Below are 24,384 nucleotides of genomic sequence, written 5' to 3' on the forward strand. Positions count from 1 at the left end.
AATTAGTTTGAAGCTCTTTTTTGTCAAATATACAACACCCAGGTTTACAGTGAACACACTATAAAAACTCTATATACTGAACTGTAATACTATTCTATAAAAATGGGTGAACTGAAAAAATACACAAATAACACTCTTGTGGCAGCTTTGTTTAGTGTATCTTTTTTTTTTTTATTTCATTCACTTTTATATTTCTGAGGGCACTTGTAGCTCGAAATCTGGGAAGGAACGGTTACACTGATTACTCCATATCCAAATTTTTCACTCAGAGGTGTGTGCATGATGACACTATTGACATTTTTTCTAATATGAACAGTATTTGTCTCTCAACAATCTAATCACTCTGACCCTTCCAGACTGCTATAAGCCTAACTAATCCCCTCAACCCATTTCTGTACTGTCATGCACAGTTAGGGTTAGAGTTGCATTTTGTATAAAAAAAACAGAAAAGTAGAGAGCAGCCTGAACTCTTATGAGCTTATTGTGAAAAGCCTGTATCATTGGTCTAAAGCGAGTCACTGTTTAGAACTGATTACATTCACAGTGGAAAATATTCCTCCCTTCTGACCAGACAGACAGAAATAGACAAACAAACGCACTGGGATTCAGAAAGCTCAGCCAAAATGATTGTCCACCCGAGGAAAGATAAACTGAGAGGAATCAGGCATGAACACACAGGTCCACGCACACACTTTCCCTCTCTCGCTCTCTCAGACCGCAAATGTGCACGCAGAACTCCTTAATGCCTGGGTCAAGTCTGGGTCAATAAAAGAGAGGCATTTAAAAGCCAAGTGTAATGTTGCCTCAGGGACACCAATACACCAATTTCAAACAGACCATGCACCACTTAAGATTTTTGGGATCAGCTGCTCTTGATTACTCTGGTCACCTCCTGTTCTGAGGTAGAGTGATGGACACTACGATTTGTGCCGCATCACGCTCGGGCATACATTTCCATTTTTGCACATGAATCAAACATAATGGCCAGTTTCGTATGACGTTTAATGAGGACGTTTCTGCGCCTCTGAAAATAAACCTTCAGCTTTCCTTCAAGCTGATGATACCCTCACAGCTGGTAAGACTGTCAGCTGAACCAAATCAAGTAGGGTTTTTTTTTCTTTTTGTTCAAATACTGTTCGAAATAAAAACAGCTTACCTTCACAGAAATAAGTTTCTTTATACTGGAAAAACATATGGGAACATCTCAGAAAATAAAGAAAGAATGATACAACTTTTAAGCGACACTATTTCCACATTTGTAATTGAAATTAGCTAAAATAAAGTATAATTAATGTCTGCCGACACACATTTTTTTAATAATTTCCTCTTATTTAGACATATCAGATACTTCATGGCAGTATTTACAATAAGCAGAAAGAAATACGAAAGGTCATCGCAGCTTGAACCATTGCAGTATCTCCTCTAATATGTGTGAATTGTAATAGAGAAATATTTGAGCATGATATTTCCATCCCACGGTGTCAAAGGTTTTGTGATTTGACAGCTCTTCAGTCTTTCATGATGGAGTTGTCTTGTTCAGACAGCCTTCGTGATATCATGACCTCAATGTCATGACACAGGCCTTGGTGGATAAAATGAATTATGGATGAGTGATGCGCTTTCTACCACATTTAGGCAGCTATGCATCCATAACTCCAGAAGCACACACAAGACCCAGAAATGCAAATACACACACATACACACACGCATGCACTGCATATTTGGTGCACTGAGTAGACTTTCCAGTGTTTTACTTCCTTCCTCTCTAGTAGACAGCAGCTGTTCTGTGTTGACTGCAGTGAAAGAGGGAAGAAATAAACACAGGATACAAAGAAAAAGAAGCGAAGGAGGGCAGATAAGGTTACACGGAGATGGCAAAAGCTGAAGAACTTAAAGCTACACTATCGTTTAAATGAATCAAAACCCGTATTTAATATTCAGGATGTAGTTGTTTGTAACTTTGCAATGATCACTCAGACTTTTACACTATGGAAGTGAAGACATTTGTGGAAAATGAAGACATATTTGGCTGGCCCTGACTTTAGGTAATTCCTGCCAAGGGTTAAGATTGGTTAAGGTTGGGATGTGCTTTCTGTTAGAGCAGACCTTCACAATAAGAGAAGTAAATATTAAAAAGTGAGTCTGTGTAGCTTTAGGCTTGCCATCCCTGCCCATATATCTGTGACCAGAGGCAGAGCTTTAGAAGGAGCAAGGAGCAGGGTCTCTAGGGAAGATCAAAGCATCTGCTCCATTCAGCACACACCAAAGCACCACCAAACATCAATACTGCATCCCCCCCTCCCCTAGCCCCCTCCCCTAGCCAGCATACACATACTACACCTTCCTCCTTATGTTTCTTGCAATCATGCCCGGGATTCACTTTCTGGTATTCTTAGGACAGCACAAATTAAACAGCTATAGTGTACCATTTTAAAAATATATCACATAAGCAAATTACCACAACACCATGGAGACTGAAAAACAGTGCGTGGCCACTTCATCTCATGTCCCGAAACGTGACACAAGCTTACAACTGAAAATATGTTATTTTCCTCTATATGTGTCCAGCAAATAAGAACAGCAAAACTTAGGATTAAATAAAACTAAATAGGCCTCATATACAAAGATAAATAAATAAATACCATCAGCACAAAAGGCATTCACAGTTTACTAAACAGGTGTTCATGGCTCACCCTGTGGCTGGAAAGTCTTTCGCCCCTGCTGGAAGTCTGTGCTCCGTCCAGTGTGCTGCTGCAGGCCAGTTTTCCGTGTGTTTGACATCTCATTGTGTGAGGTAGGTCCCAATGGAGCGACGTCATGACGCAGTCAGCCGGACAGTTGGTTCAGGAGGCGTGAAATTCATGCCTCCTAATTGCAAAGCTCGTTTTCACACGCACACATGCTTTTACTCGGTCACACTTGCTCACTTATTCAAGAAGCAACTAACAAGGCTGCGTTAAGCTCGGTTTTAATAGAAACTTTAGACACATGAAGATAAATTGATTATTGTGGTAAATTAATCATTTATTACCTTAATTATGTGAACCAACTTTCACACAATGTGGGGTAAAAAAAAAAAAAACCGACCTGCCAGTTCGTACTCGCGTGCAACCACACCGTCACCCTGTCAGTGACTTGGGTTTGTCGTAGAGGCTAAAGGAAGTGCGCATCCACACTCCTAAAGGTATGACATAAACCAGAGACCACTTGTGCTTGTTAACCAGTTATATTGTCACTATCTTCAGTTTCAGTCAGGAGCAGCCTTACTCGCACTGTACGCGCTTACGTTTTTTTGCATGATGATGTCATCTTTCTGTGTGTCTTTCTGTGAAATATGAACACAGTCACACACAGGCCGAGACACACCTGTCAGCAGGTATGATGATAAAACTCATATACAGTCACACAGTTTGACTGGGTCCTCCCATACAATTAAATCTCTTGGAAACAGTATCAGTATGTAGGATAGCATGGTAACAGGCTAATCAAACTCAGGTGTCCTACCCTTTGGGATGACAGGTACACTTGAAGCAGTTAACACATTTTATTTGTGACTGAGTTAATAACAAGTCTTGCATTTGTTTTATGCTTCTTTCTAAGGATGTGGAAAAATGAAAACTCCGAACCAAAAGCCAACATAGATTATTTGTCTGCTTCCCTCCGGTGGTTGTGTGCTGTCATTACACATAATTCATGTGACAGAAACATTGTTTTTTTTGTACTGATGAACACTCAGCAAAATATGAACACACTATGTACAGTACTGTGCGTTGAGTGATCCACCCTCCATTTCTTTATATTCTGCTTCCAAGGAGCCAAACTTTTCCATATTTTTATGTGATCTTAAGTAATAGTCCTCTTACAATTCTGAAGGCTTTTAAAATTTCTACTAGCTCCTTTTGCATTCATTGTCAGGAATCCATTTTTAAGGAAATGAAATGTGAATAAAAGGCTGAAGTATGCCTAACTGTAACAGATCCATTTATTCTATTACACTCTGTCTTAAAACCTCCACAACAATGAGGATATTTTATTTAGTTTTCCACTGTACACATACACAGGTCAGTGTGCAAGCTGTAGACTCTGTGTAATCATTACATGTTGTGTCAGTAAGAGCCCAGTATACCCTGGTTGGGTTACATACAACAGACAGTGAAGTGTTTTGTCACAAAAAAGCAGTTTAAGTAGAGGTTCAACACAGGTTTAATAACTTTATCTACGTGATTTGGTGAATCCAAACACTTTACGAACCGTAAAAGTGCCATAACTCTCCCTACCACGACTCTCTTTAACTGTTCACAAATAATAAGACAATAAATACAAATTTTGCAGATGTTATTACAGTAGCACAAAATGAATAGAAAGTGGTAAATAAAATAGCTGAGTTGAGGCATGAAACACACATTATATTATAGTGTTAATAGTTCAAAATACATATTCAACATTATTGTGGGTAAATAAAAAAAGAAGAAGTAATGCTAAAAAGTAAAAAAAACAAACGCTACTCATTAGAGGGTGTGGTGATGATGCTTTGTTGGCATGATTTCATTTAATTTTGTGTGATTTTTGTCACCACTGGCATAAAACCTGGCACAAAAATTCAAGTGTATTTTAACACATACAATACATTTTGTGGTTCCAAACCAGGCTGAAAAAATACTTTCTTCTTAAAAGCTCAAGGGCATTAAGAGCGCGGTGGATGGGGATCGCTTTCTGTTGTTAGCTGTCAAACTAATATGATAGGAAGTGACACACAGACACGTGGAAAAAAATCTCTGAAAATTCAGAGATGTTAGGAATGGTCAGCCTGAGTGTCTGTGTCAGATATAACTCTTAATGCTTAATGAATGCTTAATAACAGTGTAGTTAACAACATGTACAATACTTCCCTTCATGTCATCTGGCACTTTCATTTGTTTCAAATCATTTTTAAAGGTGGAACTGTACATATCAACAGAGCAGAAATAAATTCTGCATTTATTATTATGGTGTAATGTAAAAAAGAAAAAAAAAACACAATAACACAAGTGACCTTCAGTGAGATATTGGTGCAGGTGTTTATCTGCGTCTTTCTGCTTGTCCAGATGAGAGCTGCAGCACAAAAGTCAGTGTACATTCAGGCTCAACATCAGAACATTTTTTTTACCTTCCTACCTCCACACACTCCTCTAATGAAATGTTAAACTCTGTGGACTTTATAGGCAAACTAAAAGAGATTAAAGTGTTTCATTGATTCAAGTGTTTCTTTCTTGTGTTTCTTTCTTCCTGTCAGACACTGGCAATCAATGATAGTTTATTTGCCATTACACCTGCTGAAGAAGAAGAAATTTGTCCTTTAAAGGTGTCTTAAAGGGCTGTCATTGAAAGTAGTTTATGGATGATCGTCAATATTAGTTTTCTGCCTACTAATTCAGGTGTTTTGACTAACACTAAGCTTAGACCAGCTGTTACAGATAATCATCATCACCAGATGCATCAGCTTAAATATATACTCTCTTTATATTGATTAAAATATAAGTGCTTCTCCAGCATGTCCTCATTTTTTTCAAAACAGTTCTATAATTACAAAACCAAAAGATGTACAAGCATCAAATGGCAAAATATACATAAAGCAGCCGTCATATACTTACATCACATAAATCATGTACTCTCTCTGAGAAATGACGTGTACCTAAATACTGTATTTAAACATGTATAGAAATATTGCGCCGATAAAATGTTAAAAATGTCATTGTTTTATGAGACACATTTGACCCAGTTTCAGTATTTGAATAATAAAAATGACCTCATTTCACTCTGTGCCAGTGAAAAAGCTCAAGCGGTCCATATGACCTAACGGATTAGTGTTACAACACAAGATTTTGTGCTGTCAAATTCTTTGTGGTAATAAAAGCCAAAAAGAAAACCTACTAAAAACGACTTATTTTGTTCATGTGTGCTCCTTTTCCAAAGCGGACATATAATCAGTGCTCTTGATTTGCCTTGTTGGGTGACATTTTTACACATATTGCCTAGTCCTGCGGAAAGAGGAGGAGGGAACTATTCCTAACGCTTCTCTTCAGTGGCCAGAAGAGAATCCATGATGTTGGCTTAAAGAACTGTTTCAGTTCAAAAGTTTGCATCACAGCTGCATGGACCTTTGCTTCGATAGATAAACTTAAATTCAGCCTGTCAAGCTTTAGCCCCAAGCTCTTGAAAATATGTAGTTGCACTTGTCATTTTTGAAAAATCTAATAAAAGCTTGCTGCCCCTTAGGGGTTCTTTGTCCATGCCAAACTCTGACGAACACTGCACACTGCATACCAGAATCAGCTTATTGTTTCATTTGCCATACAAGTTTTCCTTGTAAAGTCAATTAGTCAATAGAGGGGAGTAGAGGGGCACGCATACATGTAAGAGCTGAATAACTTCTTATGTCTATAGCCAATATGAATGTTGGCCTGTAGCAAAAAGTTTGATGTATATTTTTTTATTAATCCGGAAACATCCAGTGGAAGTGTAATCAGTAGTCCAGCTGGTCAAGAAAGTAGTTCAAGTGCCTCAAAAACTTCTGATGAAAAGTTTAGGGTGACAAAAACATTGTTCTCCATTGACTCAATGCTGTCTTCTAAGGAGACACTGTCTTGGTTAATGAGGCTGCTTTCAGTGGTGGGACTGATGACGATGATGCGAGGAACACCCTGGGGTGATCTGGGGCCTGTGGGTGGCATTTTTCCAAAATTCAGGCAATCAAAAGAATCGCTCTTGTGGCTGTTCAGCCTATCGCAGATTCTTCCTTTCTCGCCACAGGCATCTGAAATCGCACTGGTCAGACTGTGGCTGCGCCTCCTGGTAAGAACTAGGAGGGGGAGAGCAGCGATGGTCAGAGAACTGGAAACCAGCTCGTGATCACAGGTCCTTGATGGTTCACTCATGACAGACGGATGCTGGGAGTGTCAAAAAGTAAACACATACATGAGAAAATCACCTTCAGATCATGGATGTGTGATGTTTGACTACATGCGGGCAAGTAGTGTAGTGTAGTGAATAAAAGATGACATTGTGAGTTTTCAGATTCACACTTTCACACTTTTTCTGCAGTGTTTTCTCACCTTCTCTGCTGTGTGGGTTTTGGTTGTCTTCCGGTCTAACTGTTTTTTACAGGACCTCTTACAGGACTGACTGTGTGATGATATGCTTCTGAAGGAATCGCCTGACCTCCTGCCCAGAGGCTCCATCTCCACATCCCTCAATAACTGCAAGCAAAAAAAAAAAAAAAATTAAACTGAGGAAGTTTAGTAGATGCCAAACATTATTTAAAGCTAATATTAGTGCAATTTCCACCTGCATCTTGCTAAGATTATTAATACTTCATATTTATTAGAATTCATTTTAGATAAGCAGAGAGAGAGATTCAACATAAGAGAAATCTTGTTTGTTCGGGCATCTTAAACAACAGCCAGATAAAATCTACTCTAACCTAACTTACCACGTCAGAGAGGTTGGAGGAGGCAGTAATAAAGTGGGTCCTTGGTGCTGACGACTGCCTGCTGATGATTGAGTCTCTGAAAGAGGACTCGCTGATGGAGGACGAGATGCATTCTTTTCGAGGAGTGGGAGACAGAAACCACAGGCAGGGAAATTTCTCTGCCAGTGCCATCCTGTACAGTGCAGAACAATGCACTCATTTAGACTCCAGCTTGCTACATGTTGGTAGCATTTCTTCCAAAATAATACATTGACACTGTACAACACAAGGGGCTTATATGAAACTTTAAAATGAAATTACCGAATCATTATTTACCTGTATTTGTTGTGTATGATAGCATAGATGATAGGATTGTAGATAGTTGAGGCTTTTGCTATTATTGCAGGGACTGTCTTGGAGTATGGCGACAAGATGTTGGCATGGCTGGTTCAGACCAAAAGCAGCGTTTTAAAAAGATGGTTTGGTTTGTTGCATGACATCACAGAATCAGAAATGACCGCTGCAAAGATCCAGTTTCTCTTTCGTGTTTTGTAACATAATTAAGGGACATATTTGGTTAGAGATTAACAAACATGTGCCAGCTGCTAAAGAGGGTCACTTAAGTCCATCTGATCATCTTTGCTTGCGCGTGTGCATGTGTGTGTGCACAAGTGTGACTACCTTTCCACTGAATGAGCAGAATGTGATTTCAAAGTTACATAACCAACTGTGTGTCCCAGGGTAGACGTGGTTTACTGAATGTTGTGATAAGCACAGGGCATATGAGCAACTTCACCGTCTGTTGTATGTAACCCAACCAGGGAATACTGGCCTCTTATTGACACAACATTATGTAATGATAAAAATCCAACCACAGAATATAATGAGGCAAATATCACTGAATTATACTGAAGCTTTGTTTATGTGAAGAAATGCCTGAACGTTATATATGGAGAAGATTAATAATTCAGAATAATATTTGCTCAGTTATTAAAATCTTGTGCTTACAACTGCTCCCATACAGCACACCACCACTGCGTCTCTAGTGAAGTGTTACTTGTTTCTGTTCACCGTGTTGTAGATATGTACATCTGATAGTGAGAGCAGTGAATGTGCCCAATATCATTTTCTCACCAACCATGTTTTTTACATTATGATGAAGGCCATAACAAAAACAGACAGTTGTAAAGCTGACTTTTTCTGATTTTTCTGACAGGTATGCTTTCAAATGAACAATCTACAAATGTATGAATCTGTTATGTACATTACCAAGGGATAAAAGTACACAATCATCAATATTAACAGATAAAATAATCTTACCCAGACCAAGAAATTAGTGTGACGCAGGCATATGGAGACCAGGAGAGGACGTAGACCACAATTACGACAAAGGCGATTTTTGCCATTTTCCACTCGCTCCTAATAGATTTCTGCTGGATGAGAGTGGATTTTCTCACCTGAGTCCCCAAACGTTCTAGTTCCCTGTAAATAGAGCAGGATGGACAGCGTGGTAAATATATTCATACTATATATTTCTTCTTTTTAACTTTACATGTTGCTCCATGCACAATATTATTGCAGAAGATAGATCTTTTAGGAATATCTGCACTGAGGAAAAGACTACAGTATCACATAAATAACCTCAGTTTTCTTTGGGGATGTAACTCTCTCTTTAAGTATTACTACAGTCATCTGAAAGTGCTATTGTTACCACAAATTATAAGTAATAAGCATTTTTTTAAAACCTGATTAATTTCTGAACACAAAATACCTATTTTCTACATTTGTGTTGATAGTGTCTTAAAAAAAAAAAGCCCACTCAATACACATGCCTTTCTGCCTGAAGCATGAAGTTCACTGCACCTGCTGCTTAGATGGAAATAGCCCTTGGTCATTCCAGGTCAATAACACAAGCAATTGTTATGTTTAAAAACACAATGGATGCCTCTTTTGAAGTAAAAGGAGGTAGATAATGAGGTAAAACATGTGTTTTGAATCCAAATTAACTGTCCTCCAACACTACAGTGTGTAAGACTGAGGTTATCTTGAAGTATTTCCATATTTTATTGAAAACACGGTTGTATCTTATCATAAATCCTTTTCTGAGTATCTTTCCAGCTTAGGTGGAGGAGCAGTGCACTATATGCTTTAGGAATAGGCTTGTGCATTTACAAACACAAGATATAATAATAAGATACAAAATACTAAGTGTATCAGGAGCACACGCAACATCAGAATTCACCAAAGAACTCATAAGAACATAATATTTAAACTAAAAGAAGTAAGTAGTCCATGCACAGTTAGTCCCTGCATTGTTTTTTCTCTGTAAGACTGGATGTTGCACGGAATCTAATATTATAAATATACAAGCACGCAGCATATTAAACACACAAGATCTGCAATACCTCCCAGTTTTCCTTATAGACAGAAACATTAGAAGATAGCAGTAAAGGATGATTCCCAGTGGGATAAAGAAGACAAAACAGCACAGCATCATTGTGTAGCTCCTACTGGCTGTCGTGTACTTAACATAATCCCACGTACAAGATGTCATGAGGCCCTCTGGGATATAGGAGCCTAGAAGTGAAAATAAAATATGTCTAAATCACAGAAAGCAGTAGTTTTCAGTAATCATAATAAAATAGTTAAACAATAGTCTGGACTTGTGTTTACTAGAAGTAAAAAGACATGCAGTTTGAGGAGACTCACTCCAGCCAACTAGAGGAGCTAGACTCCATGCCAAAGAGTAAAGCCAGACCACGAGAATGGCAAGAGTGGTTCTTCTTTTTGAGCTCCAGTGGATGGCCTTCAGAGGCTTGGTGATAACTAGATAGCGTTCAATCGAGATGGCCAGCAGGTTTATCATTGAGGAAATGCCAAACAGGGCACCACAGAATGCATACATCTTACATCCTGCAAGAAACAACACATCAACAACCTGAATGTAAAAATTTGTAAACAAAAATATGACTTTAACACACACACACTTCACGTTGTATCAGAACACAAAGGAGACAATTACCCATCTCTCCAAATACCCATTCCTTGTAGAGGCAGTTGATGAAGAAGATGGGGGACTGCGTAAAAGCCATGAGAAAGTCGCTGACTGCCAAGTTCATGATTAAGTAGTTCGGCAAGTTACGAAGTTTCTTGCTGCTGCAAAGCACACAAACATACAGAATGTATGGAAAATCGTATATTATACAGCACAGTGGCATTAAAAATGACAACATTAATCATTCTGAGGCTTTCTTGCAGTGATCAGAAAGCTAAAATAAAGTCCTCAAATACAGCAGTAATTTTTGAGACTTTATGTTTAATGTGTTTTGATTAGTATAATCCCTCAGATGACTAAAATGACAATAATTTTGTAATTTCATCGTCTAATTATTATACATATATACTCATTTTTGAAAAACACTGTTTGAGTCATACTTAAAATTAAATCAATGCAGATTCTTTTGGTTCAAATGGTATTTGAATCCAATTTCTGCAACTGCAAGTCCACATTTTAACTGGTTTAATTCTCTTTCAAAGGTCAACTTAGAAGAGGTGCAGGATGAGGATCTCACCAAACCATAGGAAATTCAATATGCTGAATTATTTTTGTTTATTTATTTATATTTTTGGCAGGTCCAAAACACTGAAAACATTTGCCTACTCCACATGTATTTCCTTTGCATGTAAAGCTCAATATAATATAATTAAATAATTTTACGGTTTAATGGTCAACATTGATCAGAGACAAGCTCTTTGTTAAACTATTCGACCATGTGTGAACTGGTGTACCTGTATTCAAGCTTGATTACCCAGGATATTGACCTGGTGTCTTCTTCCGTCACAGCTTTTTGTTCCTGTTTATCCTGATTTTTACTTTTTTTCCTGCAGTTTTAATGAAACGTATTCCACCCAATTTGTTTGAGTCGATGCCTTTGCAAACAATACTGTAGTATTGAATAATATTGAATGTGTGCGTGCATATTATAAAGCATTTCCCCAAAAATCATCATATTGATTGCGATTTCATTCAAGCTCTAGGTGTGTGTTTGTGTGTGTGGGTGTGCAAGTTGTGTGTTTCCTGGAACCCATAACATCATGCGCGTTTCTGATTCACTAAACACAAATTATCAGAGCAACACAATGGAAAATCCATCTAATCTGTCTGTGATGATGGACAGAGGAGTATGAAAGCTTGTGACAATCCCCAGAACACCAGCACCACACACACACTGACCCAGTTTTTGAGTACCATTTAACTTAAATGGTACTCTGAATTACACAACACAACACATAACACATTCTTCCATCCTTGACTTCTAAAAGAAAGTTTACAGTTGTGATGTTACGAGATTGATGCATCAGTGGCATGCAACCTTAACAGGTGTCATTTACTTTTGACTTGTTGTATTACATGGCAGTAAATGGTATTACATAGCAGTGTGGATTTCATGGTTGACTTGAACTCCATGGTACATTGGATTTTAATTTCAATGCCATATATATTTATGCAACCATTAATCTAATTTCAGGTATTTGTGCATGCAGCATTTAATTATAGATTTTTCAAAAAACATTTTTTAATTTGATGCTGCTTAGCTAAGATTACCTTCTGGACACTGTGATGCAAAGATTACTTTTACTTGTAATCACTAACTTGTTTGATGCACTGTCAAAACCCCTTAACCTTTATTGTTGTTTTTCTTCATAAGTACAGATAAAGAAATAAAGAGTATAGTATAATAGAGTTCATACGAGAGATCATCACATCTTGCACACTGTAAATGGTAAGAGCTCAGATTATCTACAAAAAAAGGGATATGCACAATTATTAAAAACAAAAATCTAAATAAACAAGCCAGTTTTATACCTACCTGTAGAAGGCAAACATAACCAGAGAGTTTCCAGTGATGCCCAGTGCCCCAATGATGAAGACAAATGAAGCCACAATGTAGTGAACATGATCGGGCACGTCTACCTTGTTGAAGAAGCTTCCCTGGCTGTGTGCTTTCTCTGGCTCCATGCTCTCAGTGGACCACATGGTTCAAACACCTCATCAGAACTGTCACTCTGGCGGGCTGTGCTACATCTACTAGTTTGTAACTAACTTGACTTTGCTCATGCTGAACATCCATAGTTGTAGCATGTGCACAAAAAGAAACACTGGAGAAGTATACAGTTTCTAAATCTAGAGGTCTGATTAATTTTAACTTTGCTGCATGTTTTCAACACCTCCCATTGTATACGAAGCACTAAATCAGAGGAATTAGGTGATCCCCAGTTTGTGAAATGCTGAATCTAACTAAGTGCATATGATTAGTTTAGGAGAGAAAGCTGGAAGAGCTGCACAGTATGATACGGTTACACTACCAATCTGGAAATATTTACAAAAAAATATCTGCAATAAAATATAAAGCACTGAAAATATAACACCTCCTCTTCTACTTATTTGTCCAGTGGTATATGATGCAAGACACAAGATGTCCATATCCTTTCAGATGTTGTCTCCAAATGTACTTTCTGTTATTTGCTGCAGGTCTGCTTCAAAATTGTGTCTTTCACCTGTTGTATCCAAGTATTTCCTGTTGTTGTAGCGAGCTGCCGATATTCTTGTTAAATCCCACACTTGTTTTGCTTTCAGTGTTAGCCTGCAGCCTCTTCAGCCTTCGCACCAGCTGTCCACCACGATCTGAATCAGTAGCCTGTCTCTCATTATCTTGTGAACTAGTGACTTCTAACCTCTCATCTCTCTCTAAATGTGCCTCTCCCTCACTGTCCCATGGAGCTTTGTGTTGCTCTCTCAACCTTTCCCTTGTCATACTCTCTCTCTCTCTCTCTCTCTCTCCTCTCTCTCACATGCCCTACCCGTCCTGAATGTAATATGGCCCAGCCCTGAGCGCTAACCCTTTAACCACCAGGTTCTTACATAACAAACATATCCACTACTTGCACCAAAAGCCATTTGAGCTCGGAAATGCATCGGACATTGCAAACTAGATGAGAGCACAGTGCATGTAACATTTCACAACCATTGATTCCAGCTAGTACTGCAAGTCATTAGAAACCATTACTATGCAGAATAGTCTATCCGTATTTAAATGCATGCGAGTAGTCACGCAAGCTCAATACTGACGTGCGTGTGTTTATCCAAATGATGCATGCTCTGCAGTGACCTCGTTGTGTGATTTTACAGAGTCTGGCATGCACAGACTCTGTAGGATCACTCACAGAATTAAACTAATAGGCGCCCCTTGACCAATGAGCACAACATGAAGGCTATTGAAGACGAAATCACAGACCTTCAAATATTTATACCTCCAGTTAAGCTCTAGAGGTTACTAATTTGAAGAAATGTTGGCAATTCATTCCAGTCATTAAACAAGGCACATTGCTACTGCTCAGTTATTGCGTATCACTGAGAAAGACTGCAGATTGTCAGCGAGAAAGTCTTAGCTTCACATGGTGTTCAGTTCATCAGATCAGTTTGATGGAGCAAATAGGGACTGTGCATTCTTGAGTGCCAGAAGTACACAGGTATGAAGAGACCATCAGATGGTTATTGCTTTTTATGGTGCTGAACGTACTGCTAGAAGAAGAGGAAGGGCAAAGAGGGAGGTGAAGAATGTAGAGCTTAGACAGAGATGTCAACTAAGCCCTTACGGCAAGGGATAGTCTTAATCTGCACTCTGTGCATGCATGTGGATCAGTGTTTGATCTGCGTACAATAAGAACTTATATGTGTGTGTCTGTTGTTGTTGTGCATGCCCATGTGCCTGCATTCATATCTGGCTATATAGGCATCTATATGTATTTGTGAATACATATACTGCATGCCATGACCTAAACATGGCAGAGGTTATCAGCGCGTACCGTTGTCTGCCTTCTTGACTCCACTGCTATAACATAATTGTTTGCACATCAACACAATACGGACACGCAGTTTAAAATATCTCTTACTACTACTACAATTTACTATTACTTTAGATTTACATATATTTTGTATATACTGGGTTTTGGGATTTCTGACCCCAACAATCTGTAAACAAATACAAATAGAGACAAAATACTGGATTTTAACTGTAGATGAATAAACCTGCATACCAAACCTGCAATAAAACTGCACGTTGTGCTATTTTGAAAAGCGAAAGACTTATTAAAAAATAAAGAAATGCTGTACAAGATACTGTACAATAAAAAGAGTAAATAGATATTTAATTAGTGGAGTGGTCTGTTAAATACACATTGAAGAGAACATGCAGTAGTTATATAACATCATCTGTTTTTTATGTACATACACACACACACATATATATAGATAGATAGATAGATAGATAGATAGATAGATAGATAGATAGATAGATAGATAGATAGATAGATAGATAGATAGATAGATAGATAGATAGATAGATAGATAGATAGATAGATAGATAGATAGATAGATAGATTTGGTTTATATTTCGCTTCAGAACAACGATTTCAGGGCAGTTTTGTAAGATGATCTTCATAATGGCTGCTGTATATGGAGAATCTCTGTTTCAAAATACCATTTGGACAAATGACCTTGTCGTGATTGAATAAAGATCAGTGGTGTGGACTATTTAGAGTGTGATCTGGACAATGGAAGACTATTGAACCAGCTGGTAGCACTGGTGCTTAATTCCTAAGCTTGTATCTCCTGTTAAAGATATAGCCGGCTTTTGGCTCAGAGAGGAAGAGACTAATTATTATTGAGTTGTGCTGACGCTCTGATCACGGCTCCAACCTCAGGCACATGAGTCAGCTGGAGTTCAATACTTCACGACATAAAGGCAAATAGGTTATGGTAGAGAGTAAAAAAGAAAAAAGCATCAGGAACAGGGTAACCATCAGGTCTATTACTCTGTCCCAGTTTTCCTGCTTAAAACATGGATACTGGAACGATCTTAATCAGCTGGGAGCTTTGACCTATTACATGATTACATACTTTTTTCTTATCTATTTATTTATTTATGTTTTTGCTGCTGGCTTCTACATCTGAATATTAAGGATTTTTCTTCTCTACAAAGACAACTCATTTAAATGCTAATTATGTTCTAAACATAACCACAGTGATAAGCATTGTTTTTTAAATATGCATGTGATTAATCAACAGCAATATTAGAATTGTAAATGCTGATAGTGAGATGTGTGCTTCCGTAGATATTATATTCAAACAGAAAATGTTATTTAACATTTAACATTTATCCACCCCAACACAGGACTGGTTCAAGTACACAAATAGGAATCAATGATATCATATAAGGCTTGAAATGTGAGCCGTGTGTAATGCATGTCTTAAGCCCCTTTAGTGTGCTAGCTAGCTGCTGCAGTACTGGAAATCTAAGTTATAGATCAAACCATGTGAAAAAAGCAGGTCATAACAAGCTCTTCAATAAGTGGAATGAATTTCGATCAATAACAAACCACAACAGCTGAACTCTATGCCGCTCTCTCTCTCACTCTCTCTGTCTCTAACACTCTGTCTTTTCCTCTTTTCATCACTCTGCTTGTATTTTTTTTTCTTGCAATAAAAATAACACAACACACTTTAATGTAGCATTTTATTATCTGTAATGGGTGGTTCGGTAAATACGCATACATACAATTAGGATACACAGGATATGTGAAGAGAATCAAAGTCTAGTGACAGAAAACAAAAGCAATGACAGAGTGAGCAACAAATATATATATATATATAGACGTGTTCGTTGAGTACAATGAGGGAATAGGCATGAATCATACTTGCTTTAAAATTCCTTATTCAATAATAAAGTATTAATAGAAGAGGGACCGACTCAGTACAGTCATATCTTGGCATATTCATACCTTAGTCTTGAAACCCTTTAATGCATTTTTGGAGGGGTGACTTTTCTTTTATAGATTTATATTAAATGTGACAGAACACACCTCATAAAAGCTGGGAACAAGATGAAACAAGGCATTTGCAATGAAGGTATATTTATCATTTATGTCTATGACAGATAAGCACTGTAGATATAGGTCAGTTGATATATGATCAAGCGTGGGGGCTGCATTAATATATATGAGCTACATAGCTAAAGAAAAATCCACTGAGATGTGATATGTAGCCATAGGGCTGCAAAATGCTTTATTATATACATATAACAAGAAGACTGCAGTACATATTTTATATTCATGCCAGTATGTTTAAAATCAGAAAACATATCACTAAGGGAAGCAGAGGTTTGCCTTCAGCCATTCCAGCGCTGGCACCTACTGCCAGATCAAGACCGCCTGTTTTTCCTGAGAAGCAGAAGACCGATAAGGAACGAGTATCACAAACATTTGTCTCTTTGCATTTATTTTGATTTGTCACCAGGCTGTACCTACCTCTGGTCAGATCCATGGACCTTATGTTAACCCAGAAGACTGTGCGTTGCTGAGCTACGGTGGCCCTGCAAAACCACAGAAGTAATTTTCCATGCTGAGACACTGCAGTTGGTTTATTTCAAAAGCTTCAGTTTCTAAAGACAAGCCATTACTGAACAGCCTAAAATATATATATATATATATGTATATATATATATGTGTGTGTAAATATATACATGTATATATATATATATATATATATATATATATATATATGCAAAGCACAATTTGGATCTACACAGAAAACCTAACAAAGTATATTTGTCTTACATGAAGTAGACAGGACCTGCACAGTTAGGCAGCGGTATCCAGCTGTACACAGTGCTGTTGCCCTTGAGATTGGTGTTGGAGTGAGTGACAGCACCTCGAGGATTATGCGCGCACTGTGGACAATAATCGGAAATTGCTGTTAATTCTACTCTGCTGATTTATATCCATATATTCTCTTCTAATCAAATCCAGTGTTATGTCACCAGTCACCAGTCTATCACGGGGCGAGCAGAAAAAGAGAAACAGACAACCATTCATGCTCACAATCCCATTCCATCCAATCCAGTCGTCCCACAGTCCAATGTTTTTGGACTATGGGAGGACCCACACAAGCATGGGGAGGAACTCCACAGAGAAAGGCCCCAGTTGGCCAGTAGATTCAAACCTAGAACCTTTATGTTGTGAGGCAACAGTGCTATCCACTGTTTCTTGGGAACAATCTTATTTATTGTACTTTTGGCATCTGTAACAACATTATGACTATTTGCAGCTCAGGTTTCAACATAGGCTTAACTGAAAAATGCACCTGAAGGAATTTAGTGTCTGGAGGAGGGCGCTGCCATGTCCCCACAGCGTTGAGGCCTCCACCTATTCGAGCTTCCAGAAGCACTCCTCTGTATTTTGGTCCAACGATGGTCACTGCAGTTAGCACAACAAAGACCTCAGTGTTTATATATATAAAATAAACAGTAGTTTATCATTTCAAATGTAATATTTAGATCAATAATGGATAAACTCTTTATATTGTAGTTTTTAGAATTATATAAGTACATATATTTTTTACATACATATTTTCCCCCCCCAAAAAATATGTATGTATTTATATATATATATATATATATATATATATATATATATATATATATATATATATGTGTGTGTGTGTGTGTGTGTGTGTGTGTGAAGAGCATCTTACCTGTAATGGGCTTCCCTGGCTGAAACACCCTGGCATTGGTGAGAATAGTGTAGGGTGCTGGTGAAGGCTGAGGCAGCACCCCAGAGTGACGAGGTAACATATCCTCACAGGCACCGGAGGGAGCACCGTTGGGATAACCGTTAATAAAACAGAACATCTGGAATATGAGCAACCCAGGCCAAAGTAGCTCCATCAGGCTGAATGAGGAGCAATCACTGTGCAAACAAAACTATGAAGCAAGCGGTGTGTGATTATACCCTGGAAGGAGTCAGGGGATGGAGTCAGAAATACTCCCGCTGAGTCACGCAACCGAAAAAATAAAATTTTCTATAGCTATTACTTACTTAATCATGCTCTCTCTCACAAAGCTCACATGATTTCTTGAAAAGATGTTGCGAAATCTTGTGCTTAAATTGATTCTGCAATTTAAGGCAGAACAAATTTTCTGCTCTCAAATACACAAAAATGTTTGAGGCTTTTTTTTTATCTCTGTCATTTTTATTTATATATATATATATATATATATATATAATTGAAATAATCATAAAGTTTGGTGGTTTATAAATAACAGTGGCACACTGCTGCGCTGGTTAGTACTATCACCTCACAATGAGCTAGTTCTGGATTGAACTGCCAGCTGCAGCATTTGGTTTTCACTTGGTGTTTCAGGTGCTTTTCACCATCCACAGAAATAGCTGCCAAGAAAATTGGCGATTCTAAATAGGTCGTTGGTGTGTAATGAACATGAATATGGGTCTGTCTCATTTTTAGTGGGACATCTGCTCATCCTGTGATGCTTGGCAGGATAGGTTTAATACTTATGACAGTAGGAGAAGAGTGAAAGAGGCAAACAAGAGCATGTATGTTGACACTCTGCAGTTAGAAACCTCGTCGTACTTAGGAAACATGCCCCATACTTTTTTTTTTTTTTTTTTTTTTGAGGTGAGGGATTCAGAAGACAACGGGCTAAAAGTCAAAAAACAAACAAACTCGCCCCCCAAACCCCTCAAAGCTTCACAAAGACAGCAACAGTCATGGATTTCCTTGCTTGAATTAAACCCCAATGAATATTTATAACATTTATGAGGGCCAATATTCTACCACTTAAACTGGGATAGTTTTTCATTTGTAATAATAAAAGTTTAATGTATTCTTCTATGTGTACATAAAAAAAGCGCTTTGGGTTTCACACTTTCCTGAGAACATCTTATTCCACTATATATGCTCACTGACCTTCTCACCTGCTTAAATTTACATTTTACTTGGTCAAGATGAGCTTGTTTAATATTAATAATGAGATTAAACATTTAAAAATGTATTAATTTAAGAAGTGTTGTAGTCTAATCTCTCTTTTTTTTGGCTGACTCACTTCTTGTTTAATGATGTTTTTTTGTTTTTTCATTTTTCACCCGACTAATGCATTGCTGATGTGTGTGTAATAAGGTATTAATGTCAAATGCAACGTTGTGCTGCACTATTAACTATATAAATGAAATAAAATGTAAAATAAAGTTGAGTTTAATTGAATTGAATGGGTTTATAATGCTTCTAGGGTGTGATATAACTTGTTATGGTATTCAAGTCAGTGAAATACATTCGGGTAAGGTGACCATTTTAATTACAGCATCAATAAAAAGTGATGTGCAGTGTAATCAGATAAAACCAAATTACAGCCCATCATTTATCATTCCTGTTCTCAGAACTGAATTGAATTTGGCAGCTTTAAGCTAATCGTCCACTGGTTACCTTTGACCACACATTGTGATAAGATGCCTGAATATGATGTGGTGTCTAATGACTTTATCTAAATTAAAGACCTTTCTGGATACACTACAGGGTTTTATGTAAGTTTCATAAAATAATATTGCCCTGGAAAGATTGAAGTTACAGACCTTTGACATAAAATGAGGCCAGAAGAACGGCAGTAAAAGAAGAGCAGTAAAATGCAACCTAAAATAATTTGGTACTTATGTGTCTTCTGATTTCCACCAGTGTAAAATAAAGAGGTGCCACAGTGTAGTGGGGTTGCTAAAGTTGCATGAAGGAAAGTCAGCTGTTGGTAAGCTTACATCCCACAGAATTTAAGCAAGAAAATGCCCCTCAGTTAGTGAGTCGAAATAAACAATGATAAGGAGACGGTCATTACAAAATCTGGATACAGCAGAGTCTATGGTAGATGCATCTAATTCTGCCATATGGGGTGTTCTAACTTTAGGCAAACCAAAACAGACAAACATATTGTAGTGGGTCAGGGCTGTTCGGGGTTCTGTTTGTACAGTTATGTTTTGTTTATGTTGCCATAGTGACAGGTGACGCCCTCTCGCTGCGACGGTGTGTCCTTCCGGGGTCAGAGGGCGCCCTGTGTTGTTGTTGTTGTTGCCGCGCTGAGCAGTTAGCTAGCGGCAGTGTTCTTCTGCAAATGTGAATAAACGGCTGTGCTCCCTGGCTAGCTCACGGGAAGCAAGACCAAACGATACCTCCGTCTCCTCCTTGTCTGAGCTCGCCACAATATGAAATAACACAAATTGTTTGCTAGGACATGTTGTGTTTAGCTTGTTGTATTACAGCTTAGAAAAATGGTCGTAACTGCCGTATTTTCAAAGCACAATAGAACCACATCATGGCCACACGGACATCACATAATGGGTTGAATGTCCTGAAATGTAACGTCAAACACTGTAGTGTTGCTTGTGATTGAAAAGAACCTCCAGAAAAGGGTAACAATCACATGCTTTGAAAATACAAAAAAGTATTTTCTTGTGTGCACCACTCATCTACCAAGCATTGTGTGCATTTCTCACAGTCTTTGTTGTGGTTTCACAAGCTTTCCACATAAATAGATTGCCTCTAAAATTACCCATGAGTAGTTTGGTCACAGAAGTATGGTTACAACCAAGCAAGGCTGTCTCTGTATATATATTATAGCTGTCGAAATTAACGCGTTAATTGCGATAATTAAATTTTGGAATTAATTACGTTAGAATATTTAACTATTTAGCGCAACACGCAGATAAGTCGCTCCCATAATTCCACTTGATTTGTTTACCGCGCCACTGAAAATGGAGAAGCAGGAACAGGATGGCCTTCTGGATGGGGAATTTAAATACAAGAAGAACATAGATGGGACAATAAACAAACGCGTTGTAATTTGCACTCACTGTAGTAAAGAGTTTCAATTTCACCGTTCAAATTCGACCTTAAAATACCACCTTAATGCCAAACACGCGTTTGTCGGGGCAGCAGCTTCACCCGGCCTGCGTCAGACCACTCTTAGTGAACGCAGGCCACTCGGTAAGTCTTCTTTGGACAAACTGACCGACAATATAGCCAAATGGATAGCAAAGGACTGTAGACCGCTAAGCATTGTGGAGGACAAGGGCTTTGCGGATGTTTTAAAGGTTGCATCTCAGGACGCGTCCTACAAGCCCCCAGCGAGAAGCACAATAACAATTCGAATCCACGAACTGTATGAAACGGAGAAAAAGAAAAAAGAAGAGGCTTTAGTTCACACAGAATGCGTGGCTCTGACAGGAGACCACTGGACATCATTGAGTAATGACAATTACCTGGGAGTTACTGCGCATTTAATCACTGAAGCCTGGGGTCTGACATCCTTTGCGCTGACTATAATGAAAACGGAAGAGCGGCACTTTGCGGAGGCTTGTGCAGAGCAGTTCCAGACTGTTGCTCGCAGGTGGAGAATTGAGGAGAAGGTGACAACAGTAGGCACGGACAGTGCGCGCAATATGATCGCCGCGGCTCGCATCATGCCATTCAATCACATGCCGTGTACCGCGCACATTCTACAGAGATGCATCACAGTGAGTCTCGCAGACAGTGGCTTTGTCACTGCGCTGGCCAAATGCCGCAAAATTGTTGGCCATTTTAAGCACAGCCCAGCAAACACAGCAGAGCTGAACGCAGAGCAGGTGTCACTGGGGCGCAAGCAGGAGCCGTTGGCCCAGGACGTGCCTACGCGCTGGAACTCCACGCTGGAGATGGTGAAGCGCTTGATCCGCAACCAAACTGCAGTAACCGCGACTCTGGATAAACAAAAGCATAAACTTGTCCTCCTGACGCCTCCAGAGTGGGACAAACTCCAGAGACTGGAGACACTTCTAGAGCCCTGCAGGCGAGCCTGTCATTGTGACCATAATTGTAGGTTTAGATTAAATGTATCAAACATACATCTTAAATCAGTTTTGTTATTATGAAAATGTCTTATTTAAAAAATAAATGAAATCAAATATTTTATTAATATTACCTAGTATTAAAAAGCTTTTTTTAATTTGCTGTCTTATCTGTGTGTGTGTGTGTGTGTGTATTCCACTGCAGATATGTGACTGAACTGCTGGGAGGAGAGGCCTACGTCTCCTGCTCTGTAGTTCTACCAGCCTTCTGCCACCTGCGCCGTGTCATGGAAGTAACTGATGAGGACCCTGCATATGTGGTGAGGTTTAAAGAGAAGTTTAAGGAAGACCTTGCTTCCCGCCAGGAACATACCAACTATGCATGGCTCCAGATCGCAACTGCACTGGACCCACGTTTTAAAGACCTACGCAGTGTGCCCAAGACTGACAGAGAAGCAGTGTGGACCACACTGGCAGGCATGCTGCATGAAGACTCTCCTAGAAGATCACACACTGCAGAAGAAGGTCCAGCCAAGAAGAGGCTGAGCCTGCTGCAGATGGACTCTGACTCTGAGTCAGAGGAGGAGGTACAGCAGGACAGAGCCATACAGCGCTACAGAGCAGAGCCCTGCACTGCCTTAGAGGACTGTCCCTTACAGTGGTGGGCAGCTCATGCAGGAGCCCACAGCCAGCTGGCCCGCCTTGCTCGCAGATACCTGGCCACTCCTGCCTCCACAGTGCCCTGTGAGAGGCTGTTCTCTGTAGCAGGGCACATTGTGAACAAGAAGAGGTCTGCTCTGCACTCAGAGAACGTGGACAAGTTGGTTTGTCTCAGCAACTGGCTGAAGGATGAGTAGACCAGAGGACCGTGTGTTTAGAGCTTGTTCTATGGTTGAATGTGATTTAAACAATACTTTTCACTGTTGTTCATATTTTTTTGCACTAATCTACCTTACCCAAAAGGATGATTGGAGATTTTTTCTATTTTGCCTGTTGAATTAGGCCTATGTTCTGTGAACTTGAAGATACTGCTTGTACTCACAATTAATAATAAATAAAACAAACAAGTGTGCTAAAAACCACTATCTGTCCCGATTTTTACACATATATACACATATACACATATATTTCGAGTTGCGATTAATCAATTTTTAGGCTGTGATTAATTCGCTTCCAGCACAACACCCAGCCTACGTCAGACCACGCTGAGTGAACGCAGGCCACTCAGCGTGGTCTTAGCATTAAATAACACTAACAAGTGTGCAAAAATCCGCTATCTGTCCGTATGTTTGCACACATTTTGGTCATATTTCGAGTTGCGATTAATCATGATTAATTAATTTTTAGGCTGTGATTAATCTGATTAAAAATTTTAATCATTTGACAGCCCTAATATATATATATATATATATATATATAAATAAATATATAAATCCTAATTGTTGTTGTTTTAATGTACTTTATACCAGAAACCAAATGGCAATGAAATGTTTATCTTAAAATAAGCCTCCCTTAACATAGCAGGTCAGGCATTCTCTCCTCTAAAAAAAAACACACAGCATGTTTAACTGAACTTTTATTTGCAAGGCTAGATGACACAGCTCATATGAAAAACAAAAACTGAAAAGCTGCCGATTCACCTCCGTGCTCGCTGTACACATCTGTGAGCAGACTACAGTCTGATTTCTTTCAAGACATTAAAACGATTTATTTCCCCAGACGTGTCAAAAACTTTGACACGTTTGAAACAGAATTGCTTCGTTGCACAGCGTAGAAGTGCTATTTTTCCCTCTGACTTTAAAACTGGATCTTGACCTGATTAGACTTTTAAGTGGTACAAAAAAAAGCAACATATCAATCCTGTTTGGATGTTACCTTTTGTTTTTAAAGGGTTAAATGGATTAGCAACTCAATATTTTAAGGATTTTTTTTAACTATACAGCTCTCTTCTAGGTCTCTGAGGTCATTCTTTCAGCAGCTTCTCTTTAGGACATCCCGAGTGCCTACAGTGGTGATTCAAGTGTTCTTTGGGGCCCTAGGCAAAAATAAACAGTAGTCCCTCCAACCAGCATTAATCACCATTATGTTATAAAATAATTTGGCACCACCAACCACAACGATTGTTCTATAAAATGAGAGTTAAAACATTATAAAACTAGCTAATTAATGTTAAATGTCAGAGTAAACAAAATTTAAAAAATGTGATGGAATTCCTA

General features: G+C 38.6%; 4 protein-coding genes across 4 annotated transcripts in view; 1 reads left to right on the forward strand and 3 right to left on the reverse strand.

Moving 5' to 3' along the window:
- pdlim5a (PDZ and LIM domain 5a) overlaps nucleotides 1–4,076 on the reverse strand; it is a 66,765-nt gene extending 62,689 nt beyond the window's left edge. The window contains exon 1 of the mRNA XM_084945476.1: nucleotides 2,694–4,076. The gene's annotated coding sequence lies outside the window, so the exon portion shown is untranslated. The remainder of the gene's footprint in view (nucleotides 1–2,693) is intronic.
- A 109-nt stretch (nucleotides 4,077–4,185) lies between these two features.
- On the reverse strand, nucleotides 4,186–13,218 carry opn4xb (opsin 4xb). Its single transcript, XM_084945482.1, has 9 exons — nucleotides 12,319–13,218; nucleotides 10,470–10,603; nucleotides 10,157–10,360; nucleotides 9,853–10,024; nucleotides 8,768–8,929; nucleotides 7,784–7,891; nucleotides 7,469–7,640; nucleotides 7,092–7,235; nucleotides 4,186–6,926 (listed from the first exon to the last, which is right to left on the reverse strand). The coding sequence occupies exons 1-9, from the start codon at nucleotides 12,483–12,485 to the stop codon at nucleotides 6,519–6,521; spliced, it is 1,671 nt and encodes a 556-aa protein (XP_084801608.1). The 5' UTR covers nucleotides 12,486–13,218; the 3' UTR covers nucleotides 4,186–6,518.
- Nucleotides 13,219–16,132: 2,914 nt separating this feature from the next.
- Nucleotides 16,133–18,289, reverse strand: LOC146376246 (putative defense protein Hdd11). Its single transcript, XM_084945484.1, has 5 exons — nucleotides 18,039–18,289; nucleotides 17,649–17,761; nucleotides 17,123–17,235; nucleotides 16,814–16,878; nucleotides 16,133–16,726 (listed from the first exon to the last, which is right to left on the reverse strand). Exons 1-5 carry the CDS (start codon nucleotides 18,229–18,231, stop codon nucleotides 16,617–16,619), a joined length of 594 nt encoding a protein of 197 aa, XP_084801610.1. The 5' UTR covers nucleotides 18,232–18,289; the 3' UTR covers nucleotides 16,133–16,616.
- Nucleotides 18,290–20,963: 2,674 nt separating this feature from the next.
- Nucleotides 20,964–23,187, forward strand: LOC146376247 (E3 SUMO-protein ligase ZBED1-like). The gene is made up of 2 exons (XM_084947323.1): nucleotides 20,964–22,170; nucleotides 22,374–23,187. The coding sequence occupies exons 1-2, from the start codon at nucleotides 21,098–21,100 to the stop codon at nucleotides 23,023–23,025; spliced, it is 1,725 nt and encodes a 574-aa protein (XP_084803449.1). The 5' UTR covers nucleotides 20,964–21,097; the 3' UTR covers nucleotides 23,026–23,187.
- The last annotated feature ends 1,197 nt before the right edge of the window (nucleotides 23,188–24,384 follow it).

Source organism: Perissodus microlepis, chromosome 12 (genome assembly GCF_051167445.1).
Source record: "Perissodus microlepis isolate ML-2025 ecotype Zambia chromosome 12, ASM5116744v1, whole genome shotgun sequence".
NCBI lineage: Eukaryota > Metazoa > Chordata > Actinopteri > Cichliformes > Cichlidae > Perissodus > Perissodus microlepis.